Here is a 19,733-nt window from a genome sequence, read left to right on the forward strand (position 1 = left end):
TTGAGAATTTGACAGGTGAAGAAGAAGAAGGGGTCTGATAGGAGAGGAGAGTGGACCATGGGAGAAAGGGAAGGAATAAAGTCGAGATATGGGAAGTGGAGAAACAAGAAATTAGATGGAATGATGGTGTTGGAATCTACAACAACCTTCAAGAGGCTGGTGGAACTCAGTGGGTCAACCAGCATCTGTGGACTGGGGTGAGGAAGAAAGATTTCTCAATGTTTCAGCTAGAAACCCTGCATGAGAGCTGTCGAAGGGTTTCCATACAAAACGTTGACAAGTCCTATGCCACACTTCAAAATGCTGGAGGAACTCAGAAGCTCAGGCAGCATCTATGGAAATGAATAAACAGTCAACGTTTCAGGCTGAGACCCTTCTTCAGGACTCAGGGGAACAAGTCCTCCCTCTTCCCACAATTCTTCCAGCAAATTGTTTTAAGTTCTGGAAAGTTCCTGGAGGATTTTTACCCAAATTTCAACTAAGTGGGCCAGACAGAGAATCTGTGAGGTGATTTCTGTTGTGAATGGTAGCATTAAATGAAAAAAAAGAAACTGAAAGAGATATTCACTAAACTCTAGCACTGTATATTCTCAAAACCACGGAACACAATAATGCTGTTTTTCCCCTCACTTCGAGAAAGTATAGTTTAATGGTTTTAATAAATGACTTACTTGATTGGCATTTGCTCTGAAATTTACTTTCTGTATTCAATGAGACCGTCTGGATAAGTAGCACCACCTCCTTAACTTCGGTAATCAAATTATCCAGCGCAATGATGTGATGGTGCTTGGTTGTTTTGGGAGTTTTGACATCAGTCTGTTGAATAATTTCCAATAGATATTTTAGACATCAAAAGCATGGTTTATTAAAATTTATTTTTCTGATATCCTTCCTAACCAAATTACTTTGATCACAAAACCTTCCCCATGAAGATGTTGCCTCATATCGTGCTCCTTTGGCGTCCAAGGAGAGTTTTTCTATGCATAGGCTAGAAATAGAATTTAGACTGGCTAGTAATTTTGGTAAGGTGGGAGAGGTAGAAAGGGGAAAAATTCTAAGTAAAAGAAAATGTTCAATTTTCATACTAAACACGTTTCTCATCTGAAGTAATCTATTAAAAGATAAACAGGCGATGTGATTTGGGATTCTTCTGACATCAGCAATTTAACAGTGAATTAAGTGCATGGTGCCCCTCCACAATTTGGTAACATTAATATTTCTGATTAAGCAATTATGCACTTCCTTTAGATTTATCAATCTTAAAATGCATTTGATACATTCAGAAGAAATGAGTAAAGACCATGTGAAATATGGGAATCAAGGAACAACTCATCAAATCATGAAATAATAGAAGATTTCAAGTCTTCATGGATAATTATTTGAAGTTCTTGCATAACAAAGCAACAAAGGAATCTTCATGTATCCATGATAACCAGGAAAGCAGGCATGTGAAAATAAAGTAACGTGTTCCACCTTCTGATGGAAAGTGGAATCCACAATTATTTATGGACATCCAGCAGGGCAGTCTTGATATCCAAAATACCAGTCTAACATAATATATAATGCAAATTATTACTTTTCATAGAAACATTTTATTTATGTTCAGACAAAACATAATACCACAACAAGCAAAAAAGAATATTAAGAGAGACAAAATCAGACTTGTGTTGTTTAAATTTTAGGAGTATTTATGTTGAGATACTGAAAGTGAAATATACGTACAAATAGAAGGAAGGTGGTGGCATGAGAGGACACAGGAAGATGGAGCGACTAAGACCTTGAACCTAAGAGATCCTGTATGAATTGGCAGGTTATGAACAAGGCGTTGAAGGAATTTAAGCATTAAAGTCAACAATTTAAATTAGAACTCCAGAAGGATTGATGAATGAGCATCCATAACAAAGTTTTAGGAGGTGAAGTCCATGGAGAAGTGCAATCAGAAAAGCATTGACATAATCAAACCTGGATACTAGACAACTGCATGAAAGGTTGAGGTTAGGTAGAGGGTTGTTAAGAGTATATGTGGAAGTATACTACATGGAGCTATGCATTAGATTTTGATAAACAAAATAATAATTAAGTGATACAGTGTGGAGTAGGCTCTTCCAAGTCACACCTTCCCAGCAACCCCCAACAAACCCAATTAACCCGAACCTAATCATGGGACAATTTCCAATGACCAATTAATCGACCTGGTACATCTTTGGACAGTGGGAGGAAACTGGAGCATCAGGGAAAACCCACTCATTCCACAGGGAGGGTGTATAGAGACTCCCTAAAGAACGGCACCAGAACTGAGCTCCAAAACGCCCTGAGCTGTAATAGCATCCCACTAATTGTTACTACCACACAAGTTCCATGCAGCAGTTGGCAGAATTTGATTTTGCTAAATTAGTTGATCAGCTATTTCTGGTGATCCCAATAGCTCCTGCTTCTTTTTCTTATGTTTGTAATTGTATAGAGTCACACCTGTGGACAGAAATGGAGTCCTCAGTAAGTGGTCTCCTAAACTGTACACAATTTCCCCAAAAGACACGAGGGTTGTATCATAATTAGGGAAGTCAAAATACTAAGACATTCATTTACGCCATGAGAAGTGTTCAGCATGCCAGACGTTAGCAAATAGCCATCTGCCATGTAAAGGTGCAGGTGAAAGAAAGCAAGTGATACCGTCACTGGAAGAGTAAGTCAGGGTATCATGGGAGGGAAATGGTCTTTTCACATCCAAGGAGTCTGAGGTAGGGCAAGTTGTAGACCATGTTGTGGATGGTGGAAGATTATCCATAAAGCTTGGAGACTGGCTGGGTGCAAAATGAAGGGGAATCACAAATGTGGAAGAAAAAAGGAATAATAGGGGAAACACAGTGTGCCAGACTGAAGATACTGTGTCATGGGATGGGAAACTTGGCTGATGACCAAAGAATTCACTTTGGAAGCTCATCTGCTGAGACAGCACCAATCAGACCCGATGAGAATTTACTGTTTATACTTGAAGGATCACTGGACCAGGACATCTGACTAACTGCTTGATTAAAGTTGTTGGTTTTAAGAAACATTTTAACATAGGAAAGAGAAACAGAGAAATTTCATGGCCTAGACCTACTGTGCTTAATGGTACAGCGGTCAATAGGATCAATTAAAGTTGCAGATGCACAATTTAGTGCATGTATCCTTTAATAATATAACTGGACTATAGTCACCCCACGTAACTTAAAAATTATTGGATATGAATCTTAGAGAGAGGGAAAGGAACATGGTTGTAATCTGCTCACAACAATAAAGAATGTGAGAAAAGAAACAAAATTAGGAAGTCAACTCCTCATATCTGCAAAAATAAGATCATGGTTGATCTATTATTGAATCATCACCTTCCTGCATTGGGTCTATTTCCCTTCATTCACTGAATTTTAAAAATCCATCCATATCCCAATGGAATATACTCAGTGACCAAGCCTCCAAACTCTCTTGGGTTGAGAATTTCAAGGGTTCAAATCTTCTCAGTGAAGACATTTCACCTCATTTCCCTGAATGGCTGAACGTTTGTTTTCATACTATAACTTCAGGATTCAACTAGTCGATAAAAAAGATCATCTCTGTACCTACTCTCTCAACGACTAAGAAATTTGTAGATGTTACTGAGATCACCTTTAATTCAAGCAATAAGTGGGGACGTATCATTGGCCTTGCTGATTCTCTTTCGCAGAGACGTGGCTCACCCCAACTCTCCTGACCCATCTGTTCCCCCTGCTGGTTTCTCCATACATTGTATGGACTGGATGATGCCGTATGTTTCATAAACAACTTGTCGTGGTGCTGCGATGCGATGGTCTTTTCCCAGCTCTGCTCCCTGACCTGGAACATCTGGTCGTGAAGTGCTGACTATCTACCGAAGGAGTTCTCCACCATCATCTCGAATGCAGTCTATATCCCCACTCAAGCAGACGTCCAGCTGCTATTTGAGGAACTGTGCGGCCTAATGAGCAAACATGAAATGTTGTACCTTTCATCCTCACTGCTGGGGATTTCAACCAGGCAAGTTTGAATAAATCTCCAGCTAACTACCATCGACATGTCACCTTCAACACCAGAGGACCAAACACACTCAATCTCTGATATACCACTATCAGGAACACCTACTGCTCCACCACTCGCCGCACTTGAGTAAATCTGACCAGCTGCCTATGGTTCTTTCATCTTGTGCCCAGGCAGAGAGGGTGAACCCATGAGAAGCACCCAGTTCAGAAGACATACCTGACTGAACGTTGCAAACCCGCGCAAACCAATTGGCTGGTGTACTCAAGGACATCTTCAGCCTTTCAGTTCTGTGTTCTGCGGTTCCTACTTGCTTCGAAAGGGCACTGTTACGAATGTGCAGCAACTCTGAGGGGCCGAAGGGTACGAAGTCGCCCCCTCCTTTTTGAGAATCGCAAGATCGCTATTAATTCGGGTCTGGGACCCAGGAAATGAGAGAGAATCCACAAGGTTTGGAATGTGTCCTGGCCTCAGCGAAACAAAAACCCCTGATAACGGCTATTGTCTCTTGGAGACGGAATTGTGTATTGAGTACTGTTCTATTCATTGAAGCCCTCAGGGAATGACCAGAGTGGGCTGGTTGAAGGATTGCATCATCCCAACCTGATTGACATCTGAGACCCCGTGAGTAAGGATAAAAGAGGGTCTGGGGAACAACCCCTTTAGACGCACCAGGAGAAACGCTAGAAATCCCGTGACAGCGTTTAATAGCAACAACCGGTGGGGGGCTCGTGTGCGTCCTTCCCTTGCCTGGGATTGGCAGGCTCACCACGGAAGAACGGCTTAGCTAAAGGAGAGGCCACAAGTGAACGGCCACACCAAAGAGACTCTGACGGATCAAAATCATAAAAGGAAAGCCGGCAAGTTTCTCAAAATCTCTCTCTCTCTCTCCAACCATTGCCACACAGCGGCCCCCAAAAGGCTGCAGCCTGCATGAACTGAGTGACTTTTATATTTCCATCGGACAATACATTTATCCCCTAGACAACGATAGAGCTTATTTCTTATTGATTATTATTATACCTGCACTTTTAGATTTAGTATTGATGACGTATATTATCTGTATATTTGCATTGATATTATTTTTGTGTATTTTTACCAATAAATACTGTTAAAAATAGTATCATCAGACTTCAAAGGACCTCTCTATCTTTGCTGGTAAGTGACCCAGTTACGGGGTTCGTAACAGCATCTATAGTATTGGTGCTCAAAAAAAGCACAGTGAGCTGCCTGAATGACTACCATTCAGTATCACCTATATCCAATGAAGTGCTTTCAGACTGGTTTTGGAGCAAATTAAATCCAACCTTAGAAATGAATTGGATTCCCTTCACGCTAGGACAGCAGCAGATGCTATTAATCTGGCTCTTTGCTCAGCGCTGGACCATCTGGACCAGAGTTGCATATACTTTAGGCTGCGGTTCATAAACTACAGCTCAGCTTTCCACACTATCACCCCTTCAACATTATCATTGCCTGGGCCTCCAAACATTCCTTTCCAACTAGATCCTTGACTTGCTTACCTGGTACACCTCAATCACCACAGATCAGTAACATCTCCTCCACAACGATCATCATCACAACTATATCTCAAGGATACGCACTTAGCTCCCTGCTCTATTCCTTTTACACCCATAATAGTGTGGTTAAGCACAGCTCCAATACCATCTACATATTCACTGACCACATCACTGCCATGTAGGCCAGAGGTGGAGAGAGTAAGTAGCTTCAAATTCCTGGGCAATATTTTGGATTACCTGTCCTGGGCCCAGAACATGAAGGTGGCTTCCTAGTTCATTCTTAGAAGCTTAAGGAGATTTGGTATGTCATCAAATACTTTAAGTTCTACAGATGCACTGCTGAAGGTATCCTGACTGGCGACATCACCGATTGCTGTGGACAATCAGCACAGGCGCACTTCGAGGACGTGTGCTTAGCCCACTGCTCCAATCTCTCTAAACTCATGACTGCGTCGTTAGCCACAGTTCAAATGCCATCCATAAATTTGCAGACGACATAACTGCTGTTAAAAAAAATCTCAGAAGGCAACAAAGAGATGTACAGGAGTGAAACAGATCAGTTGGTTGAGATGTATCAGTACAGCACCTCACACTCAACATCAACAGGACCGAGCAACTGATTGCGCACTTCAGGGAGGGGAAGCTGGGGGAACTCTCGTCCTCACTGAGGGGTCAGGGGTGGAAAAGGTGAGTGGCTTCATGCTCCTGAGTATCAACACTTCAGAGGACTTTTATTGGGCCCAACACATTGATGCGATCATGAAGACGGCCTGCCAGCTGCTCTAATTTTTTAGGAAGTTGAGGAGATTTGGTATGTCACCAAAGCCTCTGGCAAATTTCTATAGAGGTACAGTGGAGAGCATTCTGACAGGTTGCATCATCAGACTAGCATGGAGGCTCCAATGTACAATAATGGTTATCTATATTCAGTATTTGGATGACAATGTGGTTGCCATGGTTAATAAATTTGCAGATTGCACCAAAGTTGGTGGCATAGTGAATAGGAAAGATTTTTATCTAAAATTACAATGATGTGGCGACCCACTTTCTGCGCAGGCGAACCGGCTCACAAATAGCCAGCGCGCGGGGGGAGACTTTGGTAATGCACCTCTGACGTCATTTCCGCCCGGAGAGGGCGGGTGCTGGGGGTTAAATGCCAGCGCTGCTAAGTTTGAATAAACTAGTCTTGAAACGGCTTACCGACTGCGTGTCGTTATTTCAGCGCTGTGTGTAGCACATCGCTACAATGGAATCAATATTAACTGGGGAAGTCAGCCAAAAGATGGCAAATGGAATTTAACTAAACAAGTGTGAGGTGCTGAACTTCGGTAAATTAAACCAGGGCAGGAGCCTAGAGAATGTTCTAGAACAGAGAGCCTGAGGGGTTTCCTGAAGATATTGATAAATGGTGTTTTGGCACACTTGCCTTTATTGATCAGGGCAGTAAGTACAGGAGGTGCATTGTCATATTACAACAGTACAAGTCACTGGTGAGACCTCATTTGGAATATCGTGTGCTATTGTGTTCAACCAGCCAAAGGAAGGAAGTCATTAAGCTGGAAAGGGTGTAGAAAAGATTCATGAGGACGTTACCAGGACTGGGGAACTTGAATTACAAGGAGTGGCTGGTTAAACCGCGACTGTTTTCCCTGCAGTGTAGGGGGATGAGGGGTGGCATTATAGAGGTGCATTTTGTAGATTATACATACTTCAGTAACTATGAATGATGGAATGAATGTTTAAGCTGGTGAATGGGTTGCCATATAAAATCACGAGGGGCAAAGAAGTGTGAACGGTCAGTGTTTGCCGCAGGGTAGTGGAGTCTTGAGACTAAAGGGCAAAGGTTGAAGGTTATAGGGGAATGATTTAAAAAAGGTAATTTTTTCTACAAAGGGCAATGGATATAAAGAACAAACTGGTGGAGGAAGCTGCAGAGGTTGGTACAATTACAATTTAAAAAAAAATACATTTAGACAGATACATGGATAACAAAGGTTTAGAGTGATATGGGCCAATTGGGGGCAATTGACTAGCTCAGACAAGACAATTTGGCCAACACAGACAAGTTGGGTAAAATGGCCAGTTTCTGTGTTGTATAACTCTAGTTTGGGATTAGACATCCAGCAAGATTCAGATAGAAAAGACTTTTATGTTTTATGTATCATTATGTATCTCAGACTTCTATGCTACTTTATGTAAGACTGAGCTTATCTTTGGGAGAAAAAGAAAACTGAAGAACTCATCCCAACTCAGCTGTACCTATATTTTAGAATGACATCACTAAATGCTTGATATCAGTTTTGTTAGGCCACTGAAAACTAATAGTACCGGGATTAGTGAGAAGGGCTCCAGAAAGTCAGGGAGTTTTTCAATGATGATGGCAGGGACGATGACATTTTTTGAAAGCTGCTAATCATGTTGAAATTATCTTGTTGACCTCTCAAAATATTCTCTAACCACTGGGTTTCAATCCTAAGTTCCTTATAAATATGGTTATTATATTCAAAATGCTTTCAGGACTGACCTCATAGGTAACAATACATTCCACAGTCTGGTTCTCACTTATTCCCACAATCCACTTCTCCATTAGGTAGGGAGGTTGTGAAAATACAAAGTTAATTAAAGTCTGATATTGCGATCACATGAAAAGTAAAATCACATTTAATGTGCAATCTGAATGTGAGAAATGAGGAATCCGAAATCACTCATTATAACAAAGCAAGACAGAAAATACTGGAGGCAGAGGGTGACAGCAGATGGAGTGTATTCTGCCTGCAAGTCGGTGACCAGTGATTTCCCACAGGGACCTGTTCTGGGATCCCTGCTCTTTGTGGTTCTTCTAAATGACTTGGATGATGATAACTTGGGCTAGTGAACTTACAGATGATATGGAGGTTGGTGGTGGTGTGGATAGGGCAGAAGGATGTCATAGAGTACAACAGGGCACTGACAGGATGCAGAGCCAGGCTGAGAAGTGGCAGATAAGAGTTCAACCTGGAAAATTGTGAGGCGATTCACTTTGGAAGGTTGAATTTAAAGGCAGGATACAGGGTTAATGGAAATTCCACAGATTGCTCAAAGTTGCTGCACGAGTTGATAGGATTGGTAAGAAGGCATAAGGTATGTTGGCCTTCATTAGTTGGGAAATTGAATTCAAGAGCCATGAGGTTATGTTACAGCTCTATAAAACCCTGTTTGGACCACACTTGGAATACTGTGTTCAGTTCTGGTCGCCTCATTCTAGGAAGGGTGTGGAAACTTTAGGGAGAATACAGAGGCATTTACCAGGATGTTGCCTGGATCAGAGAGCATGTCTTATGAGAATAGGATAGGCTATGGCTTTTCTCTTGGGAGTAAAGGAGGATGACAGGTGACTTGTTAGAGGTTTATAAGATGATAAGAGACATAGTCAAGTGGACAGCCAGAGACCTTTTTTCCCCAGGATGGAAACGGCTAACTCGAAGGAGCAAAGTTGAAGGAAACTATAGAAGGGATGTTAGAGTTAAGAGTTTTTTTTTAAAAAACACAAATTGTGGTGGAAGCAGGAAACACACTGCCAGGGGTGGTAGAAGAAGCAGAAACATTTGGGACATGTAAGAAGCTCTTAGAGAGCTCTGTAGGAGGGTAGAGTTAGATTGACCTTAGAGTAGGTTAAAAGATTGGCACAAGGGCCTGTACTGTTCTATATTTGCTCAGCAGGACAGGTCAATCCTGTGGAGGGAAACAGACAGTCAACATTTTGAGTTGAGACCGTTCATCTGGAATGAAAGATTGAGCTGAGCTAGCCAGTATAAAAAGGTGGAGGGGCGGGATGGAGTGATAAGTGGATCAAGAAGAGGTGGTGGACCACTGATAAGGCAGATGGGGGAGGACAGAGTGGGAATGGTATCAGGGAAAAGGATATCTCTATTTTTCCCTTTCAGGATTCTTTCGAAGACCCTGACCTGGAGTTACACGCTGACTATGATTCTTTGCGGGAATGGGACCGGCTCTCGGGGTTATTCGGCACGCCAAGGGCTCGGCCTAAGAGCTCAGCTCGCCTTTGGAGGGCCGAGATCTCGTGGCTCTGGAGACCGGCAGATCGTAGGTCGGTGTCCGGGAAGGAGATCGGTGTGTCGTGGGAGATGGAAGATCTAAGGTTGTGAGCCCAGAGACCCGAGATCTTTGGGCACAGAGCTCGGAAAAAGCAACTCCACAGACTTTTAACATCGAAAAATAGTGAGGTTTTCCTTATGTCTCCCCTCTCGCTGTGAAAGGGAGACACCTTTTCTCCTCTATTGGGGGGGGGGGTGGAGGGAAAGAGGGAAAGGGGGAGGGGTGAAGGGGGAGAGGGGGAGCGCGCCTGTGGAATGTCAAATACTGGGTGAATGAGTAGTCTTTGGGGTAACTGCAAGTCTGTGTCTTTGCTGTTGCCTTGCTTACACTTGAGTGCTCGGTGCTTCTTTTTGCCAATGGGGGGGAGCTTTGGGGTTCTAACATTTAACTGTCATTCATTCTTTGAGAGCACTCCTCTGTTTTTTGTGGATGGTTGCAAAGGAAAAGAATTTCAGAAAGTATATTGTATACATTTCTCTGACATTAAATGTACCTTTGGAAACATTGAAACCTTTGATCATCTACTTCTCTAACTCCCAGTAATTTCTCCCCCTCCCCATCCTCTCTTTTTCAATCCCCATTCTGGCTCCCCTCTTAGCCCTTCTGTTCCCCTTTCCTGCTCATCGCCTACCTCTGGTCCTCCTCCTTCTCTTTCTCCCATGGTCCATTCTCCTCTCCTCCCAGATCCTTTCTTCTTCAGTCCTTTACATTTTCCACCTATCACCTCTCAGCTTCTTACTTCATCCGCCTTCTCCCACCCACGACCCACCCTTCCCTCCACTTGATTTCACCTATCAGCTTGTACCCCTTCCCTTCCCCCACCTCCTTATTCTGGCTGCATCCCCCTTTCTTTACAGTCCTGATAAGTGACTCGGCCTGAATCGTAGACTGCTTATTCCTCACCATAGATGCTGCCTGACCTGCTGAGTTCCTCCAGCATTTTGTGTGTGTTATTCTGTACTTCCAGCATCTGCGGAACCTCTTGTATTTAGGGTTTAAAATGAAGTTTGAACGTGTTTGTCTTATTACAGTAGCTTGTCTCCATCAGCACAGGAGCACAAAAAGGCTCTATGCATAGCCCCTGCTCTAGTCGCTTTATATGAAGCTAAGCACGGCTAATGTGCCATAGTTAAGTTTACTAATGTCACCACCGACATTGGCTAAGTCATCAGAGGTGGTGACAACAGCAGCATTTAGGAGGGAGGCTGAAAATCTGGCGGAGTGGTACCACAACAACAACCTCTCACTCGTGTCAGCAAAATGAAGGAGGTGATCATTGATTTCAGGAGGGAAGAAACCGGAAGCCAGTCCTCATTGGGATCAGAGGTAGAGAGGGTCAGCAACTTTAAATTCCTCTCTGTTATCATGAGAGAGGATCTGTCCTGGATCCAGCATGTGCCATTACAAAGAAAGCACGGCAACACCTCTACTTTTTTTTTAAGAAGTTTGCAAAGATCTGGCATGTCGGGTATGAGGGGAGACTACTGCACAAGATTGAAATAAAAGTTTCAGGAACTTGTGAAATTAGTCTGCTCCATCATGGGTACCAGCATCTAAAACATCTTCAATGAGCAGTGTCTTAAGGAAGGCGATGTCCATCATTAAGGACCCCACCATCCAGGACATGCCCTCTTCACACTGTTACTGTTGGGAAGGAGGTACAGAAGCAAGAAGGTACACACTCAGTGATTCAGGAACAGCTTCTTCCCCTCTGCTATCCGATTTCTAAATGGACACTGAACCCATGAACATCGCCTCACTTCATCTTTATTTCTGTTATTTTGCACTAATTTTATCTTAACTATTTAATCAGTTTTTTCCTCTATATTTATTTAAAATATATTTCACTGTACTGCTGCTGTAAAGTTAACAAATATCACGACATACACTGGTGATATTAAATCTGTTTCTGATTTAAAACTTTGACAAATTTCTATAGATGTGCAGTGGAGAGTAAAACTGACTGGTTGCATCACAGCCTGGTACAGAAACACCAATGCCATTGAAAAAAAAGCCTATGAGAAGTGGTGGATGCAGCCCAGTGCATCATGGGTAAAGCCTTCCCCACCACTGACCACAGTTACACGGAGCATTATCACAGGAAAGCAGCATCCATCGTCATGGATCCTACCATCCAGGCCATGATCTCTTCTTGCTGCTGACATCAGGAAAAAGGTACAGGAGCCTCAGGATTCACACACCGCCAGGTTCAGGAACAGTTACCATCCCTCAACCATCAGGCTCTTGAACCAAAGGGGATCACTTCACTTGCCCCATCACTGAATTGTTCCCAATTCACTTTCAAGAATGGATTCACTTTCAAGGACTCTTCATCTCATGTTCTCAATATTTAGTGCTTCTGTTTTTACAATAAATTTCCTTTGAACTTTGTTGTAATACACATTTTGTGGAGTTAAACCATCAGGTAGACAAGTAGGATCAAGTGACCTCCTCGAGAAAATGTTGAGCAAATATCTTTCAATAATGGCTTCATTTTCTAAGACTGCAATACATGCATGCCTCAGTGACCCTGATTTGATGCAAGTGTTTAAATTTATGAGATGAAAAAGAGAAGATTCAGAAATAAACTGGGTTTCTGTTGCTGACAGGACATAAAAGTGGGTTTAGATTAAATGTAAGAGAACAGAAGAAACAATTTTTCCCTTTCACAGAAAGCTAAATAGTTACAGTTAGCAAATGAAGCAGGAACCATGTCAATTTTTAAGGATAGGTTAGGTAGCTGGTTTAAGGAAAGGGAGATATGGAGTTATGGAATTAAGGTTTGTGATTGCACGAAGATAAATTACCAATATTAGCTGTCAAATTCTACTCAATTTCTGCTATGCAGGAGCAAAATTGCACCACATTATACTGTAAGAATCTGTCACTACATCACAACCAATGAATTATCTAAAAGGTGCAGTTGCCACTTATAGGCAGATATTGTGTCTAACATTTCATAAACATCAATGAAATGAATTCTGATTTTTTTGCACTTATAGAGGACTAAATATAGACCAGGAGAACTCCCTGTGCTTTTTGTCAAAAAGAGCCATGAAATTGTCTACATTTATCTGAACAAGTGGAAGTGAGTAACAGATGCCATGCTGAGATGAGGCTGGTGCAACTGTCTTCTAATATAGAATCACATTTAAAAGGCTCAAATCATCCATCTTATTATGGTAGAACATAATAAGTCATGGGCTAAAATTAAGCACATGAATCAGGGTGGCAATATACTAACACGTGAGGTGATAACATAAAAGCTGTGTATTGATCCATTTTTATCCTTTGTAATAATTTGTCAATACTCCATTACGCTGTGCATATAGAAATATTAAGAACATAAGGAAAGATATCGGGAAGAAATTCCATTTCTTGCACCCAAGCATGATACCCAAATGGTACTCGTCTTAATACACAATCAAGCTAACACAGATCTGTTTAAACATTCAACAACGCACTAAATGACATGAATCCTCTACACAAACACCTTTACCTTGGTTATTTTAATTACATCTGTGTCTTGTCTATTAACGTTGAAAGTTATGTCCTTGATATAGGTCAACGCAACATCATCACCGTCCACTTCTACATACATTTTCCACTTACTATCCTGATTTTAAAAAAGAGAAACAAGTTGTTACTAACATTTACAATTCTGTCATATTTTCCCAAAGCACAATAGCAGACATCAACTGGACTGAATGTGGGTAATAGACTTGATGCACCTATTGAGATCATCACTCAACGAAAAGTACAATTTCAAACTGAAAATATTCACTTAATCTTTCAAACATTTATAGTTTTTAAAATATTTTAAATTTTTTCACATTATTGAAATAACTTATAGACAATAGGTGGAGGAGTAGGCCATTTGGCCCTTTGAGCCAGCACCGCCATTCAATGTGATCACGGCTGATCATCCACAATCAGTACCCCGTTCCTGCCTTCTCCCCATATCCCTCGACTCTGCTATCTTTAAGAGCTCTATCTAACTCTTTCTTGAAAGCATCCAGAGAATTGTCCTCCACTACCTTCTAAGGCAGAGCATTCCACAGATCCACAACTCTCTGGCTGAAAAAGTTTTTCCTCAACTCCGCTCTAAATGGCCTATCCCTTATTCTTAAACTGTGGCCTCTGGTTCTGGACTCCCCCAACATCGGGAACATGTTTCCTGCCTCTAGCGTGTCCAATCCCTTAATAATCTTATATGTTTCAATCAGATCCCCTCACATCCTTCTAAATTCCAGTGTATACAAGCCCACATTTACTATCAGAAATTTGATTAACAGGATATATTTCATTGATATTTTTGCAAAAATATAACCAAATGGTGATATGACTAGAAACCTTTACTGTGAGAACATGATTAGACATAGAGATATTTAGACATCCATTACCTATGAAAATATTGTGAATGTAATTTAATAATTTACGTTATTTTTTAACATCTAGCAATACAGTGAGGAGTAGGGCCTGCTGCCCCTTTGAGCCATGTTGCCCCAGGAACCCCAACCTAATCAATCAGCAATTAACGAGGTCTTTGGACTGTGGGAGGAAACCGGAGCTCTCGGGGAAAACCCACTCATTTCACAGGGAGGACATACAGACGCCTTACAGGAGGGCACCGGAATTGAACTCTGAACTCCAGAACACCCTGAGCTGCAATAGCGTCGTACTAACCGCTATGCTACTGTGGCACCCTTAATAATTTGAAATGTTATTAAATCTCATCTTAAAATCTGGCTAAAGATGTACAAGAAGCAATGCAGAATCTGAAACCACTCAGAAATACTTTACGGTACTACATTTCGTATCAGAAGAAATCCACAACACATTCACCGTGGGAAAGTTGATTCAACAGCACAGCCTACAGGCTGCTACACACATTAAAATGTCCATGCTTAAAAAAGAGATAGCTTCAGATATTACATTTGCACACACAGACGTAAAGTTGATGAAACTTTTACCATTATTAAACATTGATAATTATAAAACTATACCAGATACACAGTTTCATATATTTATCACATGTACATCAAAACATACAGTGAAATGTGGTTTGAGTTAACAACCAATACAATTTGAGGATGTGTTTGGGGCAACTCACAATTATCACCACATCGAATGCCCCCAGTGTTCACAGCACAACACAAACAACAACAGTAACAAAACAAGCGCCTTTTCTTCCTCCCACTCACATACACAGACAGACAGACAAACAGAGGCCTCCAACCCCAAGACAAGCCACTACTGGGCCTCCAGTCTCCAGTGGACTTGCAGACATTGGGCCTTACTTCCAGACACACTGACCTAAGGGCTTTGACCATTGGACCTCAACTTCTGAACCTGCCAACTTCGGTTTTTGATCTTTGCTATCGATGCCAGGGCACACTGATCAAAGGACCTTGAACTCTAAGCCTCAAACTATGTTTCACACAAATCTCCCAACCCAGGAATTGATGAAGCACTGGCCCTTGTTTAACCTGCCTACATGCACTTTCTGATCCTGGGACTCACCCATCTTTAGCCAAGATTAGCTATCCACTGAAAATGCACCGTCCCTGAACCCTCAATCCCAACCAGTCAAAGACAAAAAGCTAGCTGAGAAAAGAAGATTTTGACCACACACACACTCACACACAGTTTCACCCAGGGCATGTGGCCTGGTGACAGGTGCAGTGAGAGCAGGATACTGGGGATGGAACCTCTTCACATCTGCAAGGTGTGGGACAGGTCTCCAATCTGCCTCCTCCCCTCCCACAGATACCCATCTGAAGGAGTTTCCACTGCCTACAACAACTCAAACCATGTATACTCTCTGGAGTTGGGGAGATGACGGGGAGGGAAGGATCAGGGGGTAAAGAGGAGGCTGGAAGGGCTGGAAGAAAGGGGTGTGGAAAGGGGGCACTCTACTGCTTAAAATACTGTGGTTGACATGTAGCCTCAATGAGCCGAACGGCCCAATTCTGCTCCTATGTCCTATGGTCTTATGCCTGCTTCTCTACCCTTCCACACCACGGACAGACCAGTCTTTGGTTTCATCAGTCACTCAACAGCGCCGACCTCCACACTGCCTTCGAGCTCAGAGGGTTTGCTTGACATTGACCATTGGTACTAGCTGCCTCTGGATCTCGCAGAGAAACTGGTCCCAGCTCTGTCCATCCTCTAACAGCCTTGACAAATTAGCAAGCAATCATTTTCAATGTAAGTTTCTGTTTAAAAATTTCTAAACCCAACAATCTTACAGTAGTCCATTGGGCAAGAGGCAGTAAACTATGACTGGACTTCTTCACAAAGGACTATTCGGCCCAAACAGGTCGACAAAGAAAATGGTTACCACCTATGATTAGGAAACATGTGTCAGCATTTCTTTTGGAAAACTGAAATACAAAGAGTATTTTACGCTCAGTCAACAATACATTCCAAATCTGAATTTGGAATAAGTGAATTTGGAATAGGTAAGATTTGCTTAGATGATTTGCATGGCTTTGCAGGCTGCAGTGACTGTACTTGGATGTGATGCCTCTTCTGATTCCCTACCCTCTCAGAAGATACGGCTTACACGTGATCCCAAATCTTGCGGCTTGCTGGGTTAGTCGACCGTAAAGTCAGGCAACCTGACTCAGCCCTAGCCTCATGTAGCACGCACAGATGCAGACTTCCTAGCAGGAATCAAGGATGAAAGTCAATGCTGGATATTTTCCTCCTAAAATCAGAGCACGTCAAAGTCAACAGTAAGAGCTGGGAGTCACCCTGGATCAGCTTAGTATCAAGATGCTGATCTCGTATGTTTGAATAGCACATGTTTGGTATTGAATGTACTAATTGAGATGCACTACTAACACATTTCAATGCAGACTTTATTTTACTTACAAATGGTTATTTACAAGGCAGATGCATCCATAAAAGAATTGGCATAGAGTCTGAGGGGTTTTTAATAATTTATCATTATGTATTTTAAGAACTAGCATTAACAGTAGCTTAACTGCTTCCCTTTTCAAATCTACATCAGTTTTGTTATAAACCTTGCAAAATTTTTTACTTATACATTAATCATTTTTATCTTCTTCCAAATTAAGTCTGCATTGGTGAGGGTAGTGCTGAGCAAGGGTGCCTGACTTTTTATTAAATATTAGACTAATATATCATCTGTATGACCTGATTTTAGTTACAGTTTTAACCTACATGGAGGTATTTTCACTGTGCTTCAATGCCGCAGTAGCAAATGTACTTGCACTTGGAAGGAGCACTTTCAACGCTTATTCACAATGGGCTCTGAGCAGCAAAGCCGAGGAAAACAGGCATGAAAAGGTGGTATATCCTTTGATTGTCCCCAAAGATTTCTGTTAGTTCACTATCAGCAAAAGAATGTGCACTAGCACAAGCAGATCTCTTGATCCCCTTGACCTTCATCAGAAAAGTTATTTAAATCTGTGTAACAACTTTAATTCTTGTTAGGGAATGACATTCCACATAAGAGCAAGCTGAAATGCTGCAGCAGACTTTAAGGTGAGGTCAATAAATTAGATATAAGGAATGAGAATTTCTATGAGAATCAATTATGCATCAGTTTCTCCCACTAGGTACAATGTTTCACTTACAGATGTTGTGCAATTTTTTGTGTCATATAAGTCTTGCTAACAATTTATACATTCCTCAAAGATTTGAAGCGTTTTGTGTCATTCATGAAATCTGATGATTTTGTGCACTGATATGCACAATACTTTATTGCCAATTACATGTTACGTACTCACAGCAAAGCAAATATGGCCTTTTGAATAGAATTATGAAACCTTCACTTTGTGAGCAACAACAAAACATCAGGATACCAGAGGATAATATTTATTTGCATGACTGCTTACAAAATGAATTCCTGGTGTTAATTATTACGAAGAAAACACAGAAGTGGAAGAAGTCGCATTAGGGCTCCAGTCATTTTATAACCTATGATTTAAAATCATGCAGTTAAGCTCTTTGTCCGCACCTAAACAATCATACCAGCACCACTAACTCCTTTGCCGTTGTGTTCACAGTCAAAATCTTCCAAATAAATCGAAATATAGGAACACGGGAGCAGCATTCAGTGCCACGAATATTCCTCTATTGAGTTAGACTATGGCTGGCATGTTTCTCAAAATCATTTAACCAGCTTTATTCCATCTTCACTTACTTAACAAAAAGTCCATCAATTATCAGTCTTCAAATTATTAACTCCTCCAATCAATAATTCTTTGTGGGAGTGTGTGAAGATTAGCTTTCTGACTTCAATTATAATTCAATCCCAATTAGTTTAGTTTCAGTTTTAAGATCTTCCCTACAAGAGGAAATAGTTTCTTTTTGTGTGTTGTGTTGAATTCTTTAATTTTCTCTAATCATGGAATTTTAGCTCTGAACATTCTAAACTCAATGGAATATAACCCAATTTGTTCCTGGTCTCATTCTGATGAAAGTTGTACTCAAAACTAATATTCTCATATACACAACCTTCTGTTTTACTTTCTAGCAATAAATCATGAAACACAAGGTTGGGAACAAATTTTATCCCAACTTCTTCATGAGGGAACAATGCATGATGTAGAAAAAGAGCATCAATATTCAGTTGGGAACATATTGCTTGCAAATCAAATGCTGGATATATCAGCTGTTACCCACAAGAGTCCTTATCAAAAATGACTGCCCAAGAAAGATGACATTGATTGAAATATCCTGAGATGTTTTTAAATGTAACACATGTCTGTGCAGGTCTCAAAGTCAAGCCATTCTTCTAAGAGGTCACAATTACCAACTAAACATTTTTTAATAATGATTTTCAGGAAGGATTCTATTTAACATAATAGACTGATGAAAGTTCAGTAAACTTTGGGAATTACCAGTGTTAAGTGACATCCAAGAGTAGTTACATGGCTAGTTTGCATCATTATCTTGGTCTGCAGATCGGCAAATGTCATTGCTGTTAGCTTTAAGTAGAAACGAGGCCTGAGATCAGATAAGTATCTGTTAATCAATGTTACTCCATTCTGTTTACAATGCTATTGCCTACTGTTCTAACATCCCATGAGACATTTGTAAATAAAAAATGAATCAACAGGAAGCTGCTCAGATAGAACTACTCAAGTAGACCTCAGTAGCATGTAGGGGTTACAACTGGGTCTTGAACAGAGGATTTTGTTTTAATCGCCTCATGAGAAACAATGTCCCATAATGATGTACAGAACTATTACTGCACTAATGAAGAATCATACATAATTCAGTACCTTTCACTTGGCACCACTGTGATATACTCATTAGCACAGACACACAGTGGAAGTCAGATGGTGTCCATGCAATTGCCGGCATTATTTGCAGTGCAGCTGCTTTCATGACATTGCCAGTATATAAAAACATGACGCCAGTTTGTTTTATTTAGTGCTAAACCTTCTAGTTTGTAAAAACAAGCCTGACACCAACCTGACATGAGCAAGTGAAAATAATTAGCTCTCATTTTCTCAGCCTCCTATTTCCTCCTCCCTGCTGTGTTTTCTTCCCACTAAACCACCACATGTCATTGGAAATAGGAGGCAATTAGTGGGCTCATTTCAGCCCCACAACTGCAGCAAGAAGAAAGTATTTATGATGGCACAATGAACAGCTGAAAGATTAAATAACATTTGTCTTTTGAAAAGAAAATGACTTTGGACTAAATGGGGCATTTTTGATTATATTCAACCAGCCTCAGAGTAGCAGTTTTAAATTGGGCCTGCCTATGTGATATAGGATCCTTAGAGAACACAAAATGAACCATTTACAAAAAAAAAAGCATGAAAATAAAATACAACTCCAGCGGGCAATTTGGTGTTGCACCGAATATTAGAATGCATCTCTGTATAAAAGTTAATGAAGAAATGTAATATTATTGTAAACGCAAAGGTGACAATGAAGTTAAAAATTAAGATTTTTTCTCTGTTAGAATAAATACACAGCATTTAGATGATTAAGAGCCTGCTGCATTCAAAAAGCATTGCAAGCTTTAAAGTAAGCAGAGGAAGAAAAACATAGAATTGATATTGCTTAAATGTTAAAATGATGAATAATGCTTGTATG

At 41.0% G+C, this 19,733-nt stretch overlaps 1 protein-coding gene across 3 annotated transcripts in view; it reads right to left on the reverse strand.

The window, feature by feature from the left end:
- LOC140728463 (mitogen-activated protein kinase kinase kinase 20-like) overlaps positions 1 to 19,733 on the reverse strand; it is a 124,654-nt gene that overhangs the window by 8,006 nt on the left and 96,915 nt on the right. For all 3 annotated transcript variants that reach the window (XM_073047218.1, XM_073047219.1, XM_073047217.1), the window contains exons 17-19: positions 13,147 to 13,263; positions 8,077 to 8,151; positions 672 to 816 (exon numbers count right to left, since the gene is read on the reverse strand). In XM_073047218.1, coding sequence (XP_072903319.1) covers positions 672 to 816; positions 8,077 to 8,151; positions 13,147 to 13,263 — 337 coding nt within the window. The remainder of the gene's footprint in view (positions 1 to 671; positions 817 to 8,076; positions 8,152 to 13,146; positions 13,264 to 19,733) is intronic.

This window comes from Hemitrygon akajei, chromosome 5 (genome assembly GCF_048418815.1).
Source record: "Hemitrygon akajei chromosome 5, sHemAka1.3, whole genome shotgun sequence".
NCBI lineage: Eukaryota > Metazoa > Chordata > Chondrichthyes > Myliobatiformes > Dasyatidae > Hemitrygon > Hemitrygon akajei.